Source organism: Anneissia japonica, unplaced genomic scaffold (genome assembly GCF_011630105.1).
Source record: "Anneissia japonica isolate Jap-2015-1 unplaced genomic scaffold, ASM1163010v1 scaffold585_len4108843_cov191, whole genome shotgun sequence".
In the NCBI taxonomy this organism is placed as follows: Eukaryota; Metazoa; Echinodermata; class Crinoidea; order Comatulida; family Comatulidae; genus Anneissia; species Anneissia japonica.
The window spans coordinates 1,313,207-1,327,601 of NW_022716829.1; the positions used below are offsets into that span (position 1 = coordinate 1,313,207).

General features: G+C 36.8%; 1 protein-coding gene across 6 annotated transcripts; it reads left to right on the plus strand.

Annotated features, from left to right (window-relative positions):
* Positions 1-4: 4 nt before the first annotated feature.
* Positions 5-4,066, plus strand: LOC117109981 (CDGSH iron-sulfur domain-containing protein 3, mitochondrial-like). 6 transcript variants are annotated; one of them, XM_033252505.1, is made up of 5 exons: positions 5-157; positions 1,593-1,662; positions 2,219-2,309; positions 3,286-3,553; positions 3,763-3,894. In XM_033252505.1, the coding sequence occupies exons 2-4, from the start codon at positions 1,612-1,614 to the stop codon at positions 3,516-3,518; spliced, it is 375 nt and encodes a 124-aa protein (XP_033108396.1). In that variant the 5' UTR covers positions 5-157; positions 1,593-1,611; the 3' UTR covers positions 3,519-3,553; positions 3,763-3,894. The 6 variants fall into 6 exon arrangements, with proteins under 6 accessions (XP_033108396.1, XP_033108390.1, XP_033108391.1 ...); XM_033252501.1 differs by lacking the exon at positions 3,286-3,553 and adding an exon at positions 533-562 and having other exon boundaries at positions 38-157; positions 3,763-4,066; XM_033252499.1 differs by lacking the exon at positions 3,286-3,553 and having other exon boundaries at positions 3,763-4,066.
* The last annotated feature ends 10,329 nt before the right edge of the window (positions 4,067-14,395 follow it).

Here is a 14,395-nt window from a genome sequence, read left to right on the forward strand (position 1 = left end):
TTCACCTACCTAAGTTCTCAATAGCTCTCAGCTAGCTGTAAACAAAAATCTATTGTGAATCATGATCATATGAATGAAATAGGGCCCAGCCCAACTATGTCAATATATTCAATGAGCGTTTCCAATGTGTATTAAATTCAGGCCTCAAGAAGTACAGGTAGGTTAGTCTTAGTTAGTTAGTAGTAGGCCTTATAGGCCTAGTCTCTAGGCCCTAGAGGCCAAGTTAATAATAGTAGCAGGGTGTTGTATTATACTGTTACCTGTAACAACTAGAAAAGTAGGCCTAGGCTAGGCCTTATCGCCTTTCTATTTCTGATCCTGGACATGGCTTATGGCTAGGCCTAGGCCGCCTAGTCTGGACCAAGGAGGTATAAAAATAACCTGGACTGGGCGCTGGGTAGGTGAGGGACAGGTATGCTTTGCATTAATTAGTAACGTTAAAAAGTATAAATAAGCCCTAATAAATAATATTTTCAATTAAAAACGTGTTGTTGTTCGGTATCTTATTCTTATTGTCATTATATTTCCCCAGGATTGTTTTCTCGGGGAATCTCCCACCCAGGTGGTAGTAGTCCATTGTGATGTTGTAGCAAAATTTCATTAATTGATCTGAAGGTAGCAGGTCAAAACGGCAATAACCAAAAAGGCAATGAACCAAAACGGCAATGACAAGTACCAAAACAGCAACAGACCAAAACAGCAATGAGTCCAAAACAGCGAAGGCGAGAAATCAATGCCAAGACTAGCAAGCACCACCAGGCGCGGGCTGCAGTTTATAATTTTCTGAATCGTTTTAAAATTGTCCCGATAGGCAAATTGAATATTGCCATGGGCTCTTTTTCCAACTTTTAATGTTATTTTGTATTTTTTTTATACTTTTACAATACAACATAAATTGTTTAGTCTCATTTTGTCTGTATTTGAAAGTTTTATTTATTTAAATGTTTTACTGCTTTTATATTGTTCCCCCCCCCAATTTTTATTATTTAATTTGTATGTTATATTGTTGTTGTTGTTGTTGTTGTTGATATTATTATTATTGTTATTGATATTATTAGTAATTATTGATATTATTATTATTATTATTACAGTATTATTATTGGGATTGTTGTTGTTGTACTTCTTTCGCGTTTTTTACTTCTATGATAATTTGTCGCTCACATCACGAACTAACACAGTCAAATTAGATTGTGTTGGTTCGTGAAATCACGAAAGCGCATCAAAATACGCGTAGTTGTTGTTACAGACTTTTTGTGTTAGTTCGTAATGTGATCGACAAATTTATCGCGTTTTTATTCAAATAGTGTTAGCATCGTTTGGTCTTGCCGTTTTGACCCATTTTGGTCTGTTGCCGTCCTGGTCAAAAAGTGTTGCCATTTTGGTTTTTTGCCGTTTTGGTCTATGCCGTTTTGACTTATTTCCGTTTTGGATTATTGCTGTTTTGTCCAGAATCTGAAATATACCACTGATTGTTAATATGGCTTGCCTGGGGAATAATATCCTATTGCAAAAATTAGGCCTACTGTAGGGCCTAGCAATTTTCCACGCATATGAGCAATTAAATTACTTAAATTTTTTCTAAATTATTACAGATTAAACTTTTGAATTAAAATGGCTGAAGGTGGATCAGAGAAACCTACAAAATATCCAGCAGTACCCCAGGTACAGTATGCCAGTAAACTTAACCCCATTGTTTGAATACATTTCTGACTATACCCACCCAGGCACATTCAGAAACACACAGAGTTCAGACAAGGATGCTTCCAACCTATGTACACCCTAGTACTGGTACTGGTATGGGCATTTATAATGCACCTCTTCCTTGAGGTAATATAAAGCACAGTACTTTTCCCTGGTCATTGGGTCCACATGCTTTAAGTGTTGCTGCTGGAAATCTGCGCAAGAGCAGGCAACCCCACCAGATACCCATTTATACTAATGGATGGAGAGAAGCAATGCAGATAAAGTTCTTTGTTCAAAGACACAAGCGAAATGCACAGCGAGGGATTGAAACCCCGTCCTCGAGGTTGGGAACCAAACCGTTCCCGCTGCGCCAAACCATCTCTACTAATACTGCCCCCAACAATACACATCCATTGCTAAATTCATCCAGGGACATTTAAGTTTTTAAAATTATTGTTGCAGTATCATATTACCTATTGAATACATACAATAATAAATAATCATTATTAACTTTGTTTTGTCACTCATTTTTTAGTATGGGCCTTACACAATAAGAGATTTGAAACCAGGTGAAAAGAAGAAATGGTGTAGTTGTGGCCTGAGTAAGAAACAACCCTGGTGTGATGGTGAGTGGGGTAAACCTTACTTGGAATTTAACACCCCTTCAAGGGGATACATGCAAATTTTATACTGGCTATGTTCTCACACGGCAGCTAACAGTTAGCAGGATCCGGAACCTGCTAACCGTTAGCTGCCGTGTGTCCATACAGAAAATCCCGATCCGGATACCAAGAATATGATGATCAAATCACTGGCCAATAAGAAACTGGAAATTGTAAACGCGTACGTGTGATTGGTTGATGATAGAAACGCGCTCACTTGCTAACCGTTAGCGGTATCCGGATATTGCTAATGGTTAGCGCTAACCGATCAGGCGTTCTCACGCAGGTGCTAACGGTTAGCTAACGGTTAGCTTCCGATCCGGATACTAGGGCTAAGTGAGAACCAGGCTACTGTAAGACCTTGAATAGAAACCCTGGGCTTCTCCTGTTTTTTTAATGACCCTTTTGGTGGCCTTTTCTGTATTACTTTGCAAACTAAAGCGAGGGGACTTCTTTTCAAAATGAATGCTGTAAATTTTGGACAAGACAAGAGCAAAGTGGGCATGGTCGGGCTTCACTCAAAATCTTTTGAAAGTGGTGTAGGGGGAAATGTCCCTGAAATATATGGGCTTATAGGCTTATTTAATCGATTTTAAAGTCTACTAATATGTAGAAAATACATGTAGTTTTTTTTTGTCAGTGACGAATTGTGGTTTTTCTCTCCAACAGGGTGGGGGAGGCCAGCTCTCCCTTACAAAGAGTCCTGGCCTCTTCCCCCTCCACTGGCGCCACCCCTGATATAGAGTACATAATCTTGCTTCTAAAAACTCCACTATGTCTCTTAAAAAAAAGCTACAATTATCCAAAATTCTTGCTAACTTATAACCATGTCTACTTCTACTGTTTGCATTTTCTGCTGTTGTTATGTTTTTATTTCACCTTTTCTATCGCTTCTTCCACTTGCAAATCTAAACTCTGCTTCACATCTCTTTCATCATAGATTCTCACAAATGCACTGGCTTTACACCATTGCTTTGGACTGTCCCAGAAAAACAACAAAAACTTTACCAAATATGCGCTTGCAAATACACACGTAAACCACCATATTGTGATGGAACGCACGTCAATCTTCCGTGCGATGTTCTTGAGCGTCAGAAAGGTTGTGCACAACAGAAAGAACATAGTAACTGCCAAAAGCTATGTACAAGTTGTGGATTCATCCCCGACTTCTGATTTGGTTTTATTGGTCAGTTGATAAAGAGTATGAGGCAAGTTAATATATAATTTAATACTTGCAATACTGTATTAAGAATAGTTTTGATGTTGCTGTTTGATTCAGAATTGATATCATGGAGATACTTGGTGGTAATTTTATTAATCACAATATTATATGTAGTCATTGTATTTAAATACATTGTATATTATTATTATACAGTAGTCCAATAATACACCATTTTTCAATATTAATTTTCTTCAGGTTCGCACAAGAAAACAGGTTTTCATTCAGTAAAATGGAAAGTTCCAGACAATCCAGAGCCAGCGTATGATATATGTGGGTGTTGCAGTACCAAGAACGCCCCCTTCTGCGATGGTACCTGCCGTCAAACAGATTTTGAGAAAGAAATTAAGGAGAGACAAGCTACATGTATGAAAAAAGATGAACATCCAGATTGCAAGAAAATGTGTACAGCATGTGGGTGGGCTGCAGACTTTTGACCAGAGGACATTCATATTAATATTCTGTTCACACTATCAAATTCTATGTGACACTTTTGTTTGATGTGCCTATATATGGGCATGATGATGACATATTACACCCAAATAAGTAGGTAGGTAGGTAGGTAGGAGTATTTTGATGTGAATCACACCAAGGATAACCCACCAAGTCCGAAGACTTGTTTCCATTGGGGTCCTTCTGGTTGTTAATTGGGCAGTACACTGGGAGACAATCCCCTACTCCTTTTCGATGAGTGTACAACAATCTTTGACGTGCACATGGGCCGTATTCCACGCAGGACCAACGGCTTGAATGTCTCTTGTAGCTTGTATTTCAGCCCTCCAGCTAAATCACAAAGAGAGCAGCGATAGGAATTGAACCGGGGACCAAGATGTATTACAGTTATTTTTCACATAAAATTTCATAGTGTGACCAAAGCTTAATAATAGGTTATTTTAGAATTATAATTAAAATTATTTCAACATGAAGATGATTTCTACTGAACTTCTGTAGTTGCCATGGAAATTAAGCAATTAACAGATGTAAAGAAATCAAGAAAAATGCTACAGAAATACCTCATTAGATGTAACAGGCTTACATAATGTCTCAACATGCAGAGCAATATTAGAACTCAAATACGGTACAAACCTTATTAAATTATTGATAAATTATTGTAAAGACCAAAGAAAAAGTGAGCCACCAATATTGTTCTCATCATGTCAGGCCCACAACTGATTTTTTTTTTTTTTTTTTTTTTTTTTTTATAGTGGCTATGATTACGCCGAGATGTAGTGCATTAAGATTATTCAGGGCTCGATTTAGTACTAGTCCGTCGTATAATGTCTAGTAAAACCTCCTCTGGGCTAGTAACCTACCTTATTACTAGCCGGGTGGGCCAGTGATCAGTTATATACTATTGCTTCAAGTATGCTTGGCCAAGAACATAATGTTACTGATGTATAATGTAGTCAATGATTGGGCTAGTAATATAGCCAATGGGCTAGTGAAATATACAGTAAACTGGCCCAGTGGGCTAGTCACCAAAGAAAATTAAATCGAGCCCTGAGATAGCAAGAGTTTTTTTAAAGTTAATGTAAAACCAAGTCAACCAATCAGAGCATTGTGATTTTGATCACTTCGGCTTAAGCATAGCCACAGCTTGTGTTTATATTGTTTATTTCCATCACATCCAACAGCAAGTACACTCACCATTTATAGGATAGAACGATGCTTTATAGAAATTTTTCTTTTCTTTTCTTTTTTTTTTTTGTACATTAAGTTATTCCTTAATAACAACAGAATAATGAGAGTAACATTTGTTTTGTTTGTCCAGTATTTTTTCTTTACTCATTTATCTTTTCAATAATTCATTTTTATATATTGTCAGTTGTTTTGTAACTGTTGTACGGGTCAAACCTCTCCTGCGCGAGAGTGTTCCTCTGTTATAAAAGAGAGAACCAATAAATCTTATCTTATCTCAAGTCTCTTATTGATGCCTAGGGAGTGGAGTTGTTTTTGGTTCTGCTGTGACAGGATTGAACCCAAGACCCTGGCCTTAGAAAGCAAGCATCTTAGGCCTAGTTCAGACTAGGTGGATAAACCCGGCTCAACCCACCGGGTTTATCCACCTGCCAGTCTGAACTAGGTGGCTTATCTCAAGCCGGGCTGTATTCCTATAGTAACAAGGCCTGGTGTGCCACCGTGCTTAACTTTTCTAAGCCGGGCTTTAATTGTTGCGGAGGGAGGGGGTCTTGCATTGACTTTCCGGGTAACAAAATGACCAATCAACATTCAGTTACGTACGCTGCGAGCGAGCGTACATACGTTTCGCGAGCAATGTTTTCAAACACGTTTCCTGGTTACGGTTCATTATTATGCAAATTCTCGCACCTGGCTAATCCCGCTAGTCTGAATGCCCGGCAAAGTTAAGCCGGCTTAACGTTGAGCCAGGCTTAACTCAAGCCTGGCTTATCTCCAAGTCTGAACGTAACCTATGCCACTAAGCTATTCAACTTCACTAAACACATACAGTACTATTGTTATTAAAATTGATCATTCAAGATAATTATGGATGGTGAACATATGCCCATCATTGACAACAGCTGTTGTTAACAACGTGACTTACTGTATTCATAATCAGAGGGACAAATTTTTATGTAATGTGTATAGGTTTTGATAGTTTAAATTTTTTATTACTTTATATTCTGATCATAATCTATACATCTATTTAGTAATTTGGAATGAACCAGTTACTGTAGAAATTTTCCATTTACAACTAAAATTTTCAGATATAATTTCTTACTGAAATAGATTTTTAAAGAAACTCTGGCAAATATTAATTTGTATTACTGTTATTATTTTAAAATTTTATATAGAATTTATATTGCTTTAGGTTCTTTAGCCCACAAGTTGAACATTTCCACGTCCATGAGGTCTAATTATATTTCACTGTGCATGGTGATATTCTTTGGCACTGACTGCCAGGAGACAGTTGATAATACATGTTTTTACTAGTTTTTACTACTGTATACTGTATACAGTAGTAGAAACATGCAAATATCGTGAATTTACGAGAGATTGGTTATTTTCTGTTAGGTGCTTTCTGCTCACGAGAGATGCGGGACCCCTGTATTACTGTATAAGTAGTACACATTTTTACTAAGAACCCCAAAGAGGTTTATCTAATTTTATATTTTGGTATTACAACTTGATTTTTTGGGAATAATTACATTAAGTTGCTAGCGTCAATAATTATTTTAAGTCAAATTGTATCTGTGGGCCCCATTCTTGTAATTATTGTGTTGCGCATCAGGATTCACAATGAGCATGGTGACAAATCCAAAGTGAGTCACCCTGTGTAACATCGCCCTATTTTGAATTAGATTCAAAAATTATATTCTCCCTCCCCTGTGCTAACGGCTGCGATTCTCTAAATTTGTGGATCTGCTCCATCAAAGCATAGCCATTCCAGGTTCTTTGTGTATTTTATTTTAATGATATATAGAATTATGGAATAGAATATTAATGGCATAGCACAAGATAGTTGTGGTGCTCAAAGTATTTTTATGTAACTGAAATAAATGGAAGATAATAGAAAGTTTTTGACAAAATTTTGTTTATTGAATGTGGACACTAGTTCTTTGTTTTTGGACGGTGTTCCTTCATTAATTTTACTTACTATATTTACTTATTTAGGCACACAGCATATGCACCAAGGATTGTCTATAGCCAACATATCACTGTCCTACTTGGTGACAATCACTTTCACAAGACAATACAAACACACACACGATGCTTACACAAACTCAATTTCAATGAGGCTTTAGAGAGTTAATTTAGAAGAAATCGTGCAATACTGACAGGAATTGAACCAAAGACCCTGGATTGGAAGGCAAACATTCTAACCACCAAGCTAGTCAACTCTAGTCCATGGTGCATCTGCAAGTGTGAACAAATTATTTTGCTCTCAACGATCGAAAAATGGACCTTCTGCGGGTTATCGTTCCTTTGTATATTGACTCGATAGAATTCGTTAAACGAAGCTCACCGCTCTGCAAACTGTTCATAATTAGATGCGTTTCTTAGAAGGATGGATAATCCTTCCATTTGATGTTTTTTTTTACTCGCATTAGTGCCCTGGTATTTAAACTTCTTAATCTGAATAATTGAAAAAGATGCGTGTTTTTAGGGCAGACTATTTTTTGAAGTTGGTGTCTGTCAAATTTCAAGAGAGTTTGTTCCAAAGATGCAGCAAAGAAGCCCTTGTGCCGCATTTGCAAACATTTACTGTACGCAAAATGAAACAGTAATATAAAACTGGTAATTATATTTATAACTCTTGCTATAACTGAAACATTTTTTTAGAGGACGTCAACCACAAAAGTATCCCTTTTTTAAATATACAAACATAACAAACTCGATAGTCCTAAAACGAAACGAAACTAAATCGCACATTATTTCTTGCAATGAAGCCTTTTAAGCAGTGGTGTATCTACGGGGGTAGGGGTGCACGCCCCTTCCAAAAAAAAAAACAAAAAACAAACTTGTTTATCAATATCATTATACACATGTTAGATCCAATTTCCAGTAAATTACATGCACGCACCGACGTGGAAAAAATATTACTATATTAGTCTAAAATTCATATTATGACCACAACTTTAAGTTGTAACTTATTCTTAAAGGAAAAAGAATAATGCAATTCATTTAATAATTTAAAAAAAAAAAAAAGAAAAAAAAAAAAATGTTTGTAGTAAGATCATTTCCCATGATATACATTACCGGCACAGCCACAGGTTACCCCAAAGTGTAAATCTCAAAAATGGATAAATTGATTTTTATTCTGAATCACTACATACTGAGTAGATTACTGGTAAAAGTTTAAGACTTTATTTTTAAATCACACAAAATCACAAATTTATATTCATTAGGCCTAGTACATTCTCGACTGTCATGGAAATGTGGACCTTATCAAACTTGGTTGGGTGCGTGCGCATCCATCGCACCTCATACGCACAACCCCACCTACTGGAATTTAGTGCCAATTAATACAGTACGCGTAATAATATCTTCTAAATTTCTCAGTATTTTTCTTTAATTCTTTTTCCACTTACAATGCTGTTTGATTTGAAATTCACATACCATTCATGACGTTGCTCTTCTTCCGTATTCATTTGCAGTCTCCCGGGGCTCGGGGGTCATTTTTTACTTTCTTTTTAGGCCTAGATGTATCAAAGTTTGTTCGTAAGTTTTAAGCTTTAGGTCAACAATTAATCTCCCACTCCATTAAAGACTTGTTTTTTTTTTTTCATAGCATTCGTTAAAATAATAATTAATTAATTAATTAAAATATTAGGTTTTCGCTTTAGTGTGATTTTGAAATAACAAAATATAATAAAAATTATGCCTTTCAATAAGGTTAAATAAGAATTAACGCACATGTATTACAAAAAAGTATTGCATTAATTTTGTATATATTTTTATCTTTGGTTGAGGTAGGTTACATTTCTGAAAGTGTTGGAATTCGCCAGACCACTAGGCACTGCAATCACTTTATATTTTTTTTAATAGTTTATCTCTCACTGACCTTCGCCCAGGCGCGGATCCAGACCTTCGCCCAGTTCGCCCAGGCGAAGGTCAGGGTAAAAAATAAAAATAAAATTTTGACCATTTTTTAAACAATCATACTTACATTCATTGACTTTTATTTTGAACATTACCATTAGGACTTTATTTAAATCCACACTAGCCTATCTTACACTTTTACATTGATTGTACTGTAGGCCCTCAGCGGATCATTCCCATACACTGTGGTCTTCCATTTCTATAGCGCATGATACAGTGCATGACAAACGTTACGTAACCACTACTAACTTGGAGTCGCTCAGCTCAGTCGTACATGTGTCTATCTTGGCATTGACCCTGGGTGCTTTTAGTATTATTTTTAATTAATAACCTATCAGACATTCACTAACTAATGTTAGTGGCGTATCTAGGGTTTAAGGAAGGGGAGTGCTAAAATAACTTCTAATGACGAACTATTGTCTTCAGTTGTCTTTGTTGGCAATTCAACTGTCATTTTATCTATTTTTTCGGTGATATTACCATTCTCAATAATTTATAACAAACCCACATAATAACGTCACGTTAGATCTATCGGTGGGGACGCCGTGGTGACGCCGTGGTGACGCTGGTAGGGGTCTATTTTCGTCGGAAGGTATCAAGATGATAAACAGTTTCATTGGACTATTGCTTATGTTAACCACATGCTTATCTAAGATTATACTGGCACTGGTTTCAAATCACGGTCAAGTAGTTTAAAATCACCTTATTTTGCGAATTAGCGTCCCTCAACTGATCATCGAGCCCCCCTTCACCTTCGCCCCCTCTCCATCCGCCCCCTCCCCCAACATTTCAAAACATCTAGATACGCCACTGACTTACATGGCCAGATGAATGAAAATACTTATTCGATGTGCCACCAAATCGTAACCAGCATTCACCATACCCTCACGATGTCACCGGGGACGCAACTGCCAAAAAATATTATTGGCAGTGAAGGGACGCTCCCAATAAACAATAAACAAACTACAGGGTTTTTGGGTTGATTTGCAAGGTACTATATGGCTCAACTATTTTTTACTTAGAGGTTAATTGGTTGACGGCAACTCGTATTTGAGATTAATTTCCCGAATAAAATTATACAAAATAACTTCTAATGGCGAAATATTGTCTTCAGTTGTCTTTGTTGGTCATTCAACTGTCATTTTATCTAGTTTTTCGGTGATATTGCCATACTCAATAATCTATAACACACCCACATAACAACGTCACGTTAGATGGATCGGTGGGGACACCGTGGTGGCGCAGGTAGGGTCAATTTTCGGAAGGTATTAAGATGATAAACAGTTTCATTGAACTAAACGCCTCAAAAAGGACAGTGTTGTCTCGATCGGCCCCACTTTCGGTCCCCCTTTTGGACATCTCTGGATTCACGCTATGATGAATATGAATTATTCATTTATTATATTTTCCACAGACACATAAATAAATGCCTGAACTGATATTTTATGGGTTTCATATTGCACTAAAATGTGTTTTCCAGCGACAGAACAAGTAGCTCTCTTCTCATGACCCTGCCTGCCATGGCAACCCATCTGTGTTATTCAGGGTAAACTCTGGATCCGAGCTTTTGACATGTATTTAAGAGAAGTGATTAATAAAATGTATATTTACGGTATATATATTTATAGAAAATAATGTTGCATACTAGAACTATCAGGAATAAATATACAGATAAAGGCATTGTTTTTTTCTTGTCAGTTTATTAGGTAATTTGGTGAAGAAAATGAATACAATTGAAATCCTAGGCAAGTGTATAAGGGAAGCATAAGTCTGATTTTCTGCAAAGCTCACCTACTTGAATTGGATAAAAGCTAAGCCCATGGACACTGAATTTCAACTGAAGGAAAAATGCATATTTTCTTAATCATAATCATTATTAATCTTACACCAATTAAAGGGAAGAAAATAATGTGAACTAGCATTAACTGTTCACCCCAGAGTTCACAGACTTGTGTTTCCTGAGTTATATCAAGAGGAGTAGGTTGAGTCTAAACATACAGGTGGAATTTTCACTTTGTTTCACTGAGGCTGAAATTGTTAAAAAATTAAGAACGAAATAAGAACAAATTGAGGCTGAGGTAAAATTTCAAATGAGGTTTTCTAATTATTTTTTTTTAAATAGAAAAACCAAAACATTTTTATCTGCACCTTATGCGCAGAAGTTATGACTATGTAATACTGTACGGTACCCTCTATAATACAATACAATAAAGGTGTACCTGTCATTTGGGGCCATTTTTACCTGGCCTTTTTTTCTGGGGCTATTTTTACTGGGGCCTTTTTTCAGGGGCCATTTTTCCGGGCCATTTCTACCTACATTGCAGTACAGTATTATACTACTGTACAATAATGCTTTTCTGTGTTTGAAAAGTGTGTGAAATAATAACAAAATAAGAACATTTTGAGTCTGTAATCGGCCAAAAAATAAGAACACTGAGCTTGGGCAAAATTTTACTGGTTCTTATTTTTTTTTTTTAAGTGTAGCCTTTTTCCTATTCAAAACCTAATCAATTAAACTTGTGGTCTGTCAAAAAGTGGTCAGGCTGAAAGGTGTGTGCTGATAAAATGATAGTCCACACTACGTCAACGCCACCGTGGTTGGCGGTGACGCGAAAATTTCAGTATTTTATACTTTTGGAGGTCCGGAAATGGAACTTAAATTACCGTTTAATTCTTTTTATTTTTTATTACGAATTCAGTAAAAAAAAAAAAATAAATAAAAACTCGATTTAATTAAATACCGTAGGTACCCGAAAATGGCACTTTAATACTTACAATTCTAAAAACTACCTGTACCATATCCTACTAGCTGAGCCCCACCCTGGTAAATATTTCAAAATTATTTTTAAAGAATAGAGAAAAAACGGAAAATAATATTCATATCCTGAGAGTGCCATTTCCGGCCATCTAGAGGCAACGTAATCTTAATTTTTCTTACCTCAGCCCCAACCATGGTGGGGCTGAGGTGTCTGTCTGTGAAGTGAAGGTCCCTCTCTGGGCACCTTCTATTTTCACTTTACCATCACTTTAAGGACCACCACATCCGAGCGAAGGTCAGGGAAAATCCTGGATCCGCGGCTGCTTCGCCATGGCGAACGGTGCGAAGGTCTGGGTCCGTCCCCGCCTCTGGCAGCCCTAAAGTGTAAATAATATTGCGTGGTTACTGGCGACTCAACATCTACTAAATTAATTTATTACAAGACTTGTTACGGACCGATTATAATGGTCACTCAACCTGTAATACATTTAACATTACTGTATTTAGAACCTTCCGTTTTGATTGCCCAGGGACAGTGGCGTATCCAGTGGCGTATCTAAAAGGTAGCAGGTGCTACCGAAAATTTCGTACAAATAAAATTCAATGTCTCAATTAAGTCAAAGTGTCTTGCATTAGTACTTTCATGTCTTTCATATATATACAGCGGTGCCATTGAACCAGCCATTTATTAGTTAAATAAGTCTTAGCATTAAGCTGGTTCAATGGCACCGCCAATAAACTATCGCTTACATAATCATTTTGCCGACATCTTATCATGGTTTAATTGTACAGTAATTAATTCGCCCATTAAGTTGTCACTGAACTTATATTTTGTGGTCCAATTAACTAATTGTATTGATAACTTGATTCTGATTGGTTTATTTTTCTTTATGTATATGTAAGATCTCCCAAGTTTTCTCACTTTAACGTTGATGAAGATAGCAGGAGCTATCGAAATATTCGTTTGATTTTGTTATAGCTTAATAAATTTGTGTTCCGCAAGTCAACTTTCAACGATTGTACACCGGTTTTTCATTGCTTTTGCATTTGCAGGTTGCCAGCTGCAACTGGGCATTATGTTAAAATTATTTTCAAAATGTTTTTACTATGGTCGGGCTGAGGTACCTACGGTACCTGAGGGGCCCCGCCCTGCTGGAGTCCTAATATTACTACCACCTTTTAACTACCGATTCTTAAGAGTGGAGTAACGCGTGTGCTTTTTGGGGCCAGTCTACCCCGAAGAGGCCACAGAGGCCCCTCTTCTTCTTACTGCCAACCAGAACTTTATTACAATCAAATAGACCAACATCCCACAAACAATCTTTGACGGATTTATCCAAAGGGACTTTCTACTACGACTCAACATCTTACTATGGAGCTTTGACCAGGAATTTTGTGTAACGCATGTGCTTCCTAGGAAAATGCCCGGTTACAAGTCCTAGTACTCTAATACGACGCTTTTGACCATACGGCACACTTTTTTTAACTTTCCAAAATGTATGGGGGCCCGGCACTTTATTTATTCATGGAGGACTAATCAACTCAATTCATCTAGTTGGCATGGCACTGATAGAAATTAAATTTTGAACATTTTATCATTTCGCAATAGACCTTATATTGTTTTCATGGTGGGACTGAGCAGGGTATAACTCTAGTCCCCACTAACTTTATATCTCGTGTCTGTCACGTCAATGTACAGCAGGATGGGAGCAGTGGCGTATCTAGGGGATGCGGGGATCGCACGCACGAGTTTTAAATAATTTTAAATTTATTATTCTTCTTTAATTAAATGTTGTGTCTGCCCCTGGAGGGGAGGGGTAGCGATTCTACAATAGTAAATACGGGCTGTTCATGTTTTTCCAAATATGCATAGTAGGTTTATATTGCATCCTGTTTATTCATAACACATGTTTTATTTAATAGTATATTGTAAATATTTCACAATACCTGCACGTTGTGTAAGTAGGCCTATAAATTATATATTCATTGCTATTCATTGTATAGGCCTATGTACTTGCGTTTCTTGCACTATTTAATTTTATTAAATTTCATTAATGGAGGAAAGTAACTCAATTCATCTACATATGGCACTGATGATACGAAAATAAATTTTAAACTATTTTTTTAAAATTTTCGCAATAGACCTTGTCCAGATATAGCATTATTATCCTGGGTGCTTTTTTGGGCCCACTCTTTAGCATCATGTACAGGGGATATAGGCCTTTAATTATTTAATTAACAGCTGCAATGGTGGTGGCGACGGCTAATTTGTTTTTTTGTTTGTTTTTGTTTTTTCATTATTGTAGTTCGTATGTAGGTTCTAATTTGCCAGTTCAAGAACAGCTCACTGGTTCTTCACCACACATGAACAAACGTAATCTTACAGAGCCGTAGATAGAGAGAGTTTGGCCAACTTGGCGCATGGGCGCCATGTTGTCACCAAACAGCGTGCGCGCGTATAGCTTTATAACATTTTATAAAACACTGATGATGCTGCATAAACTTTCTTTC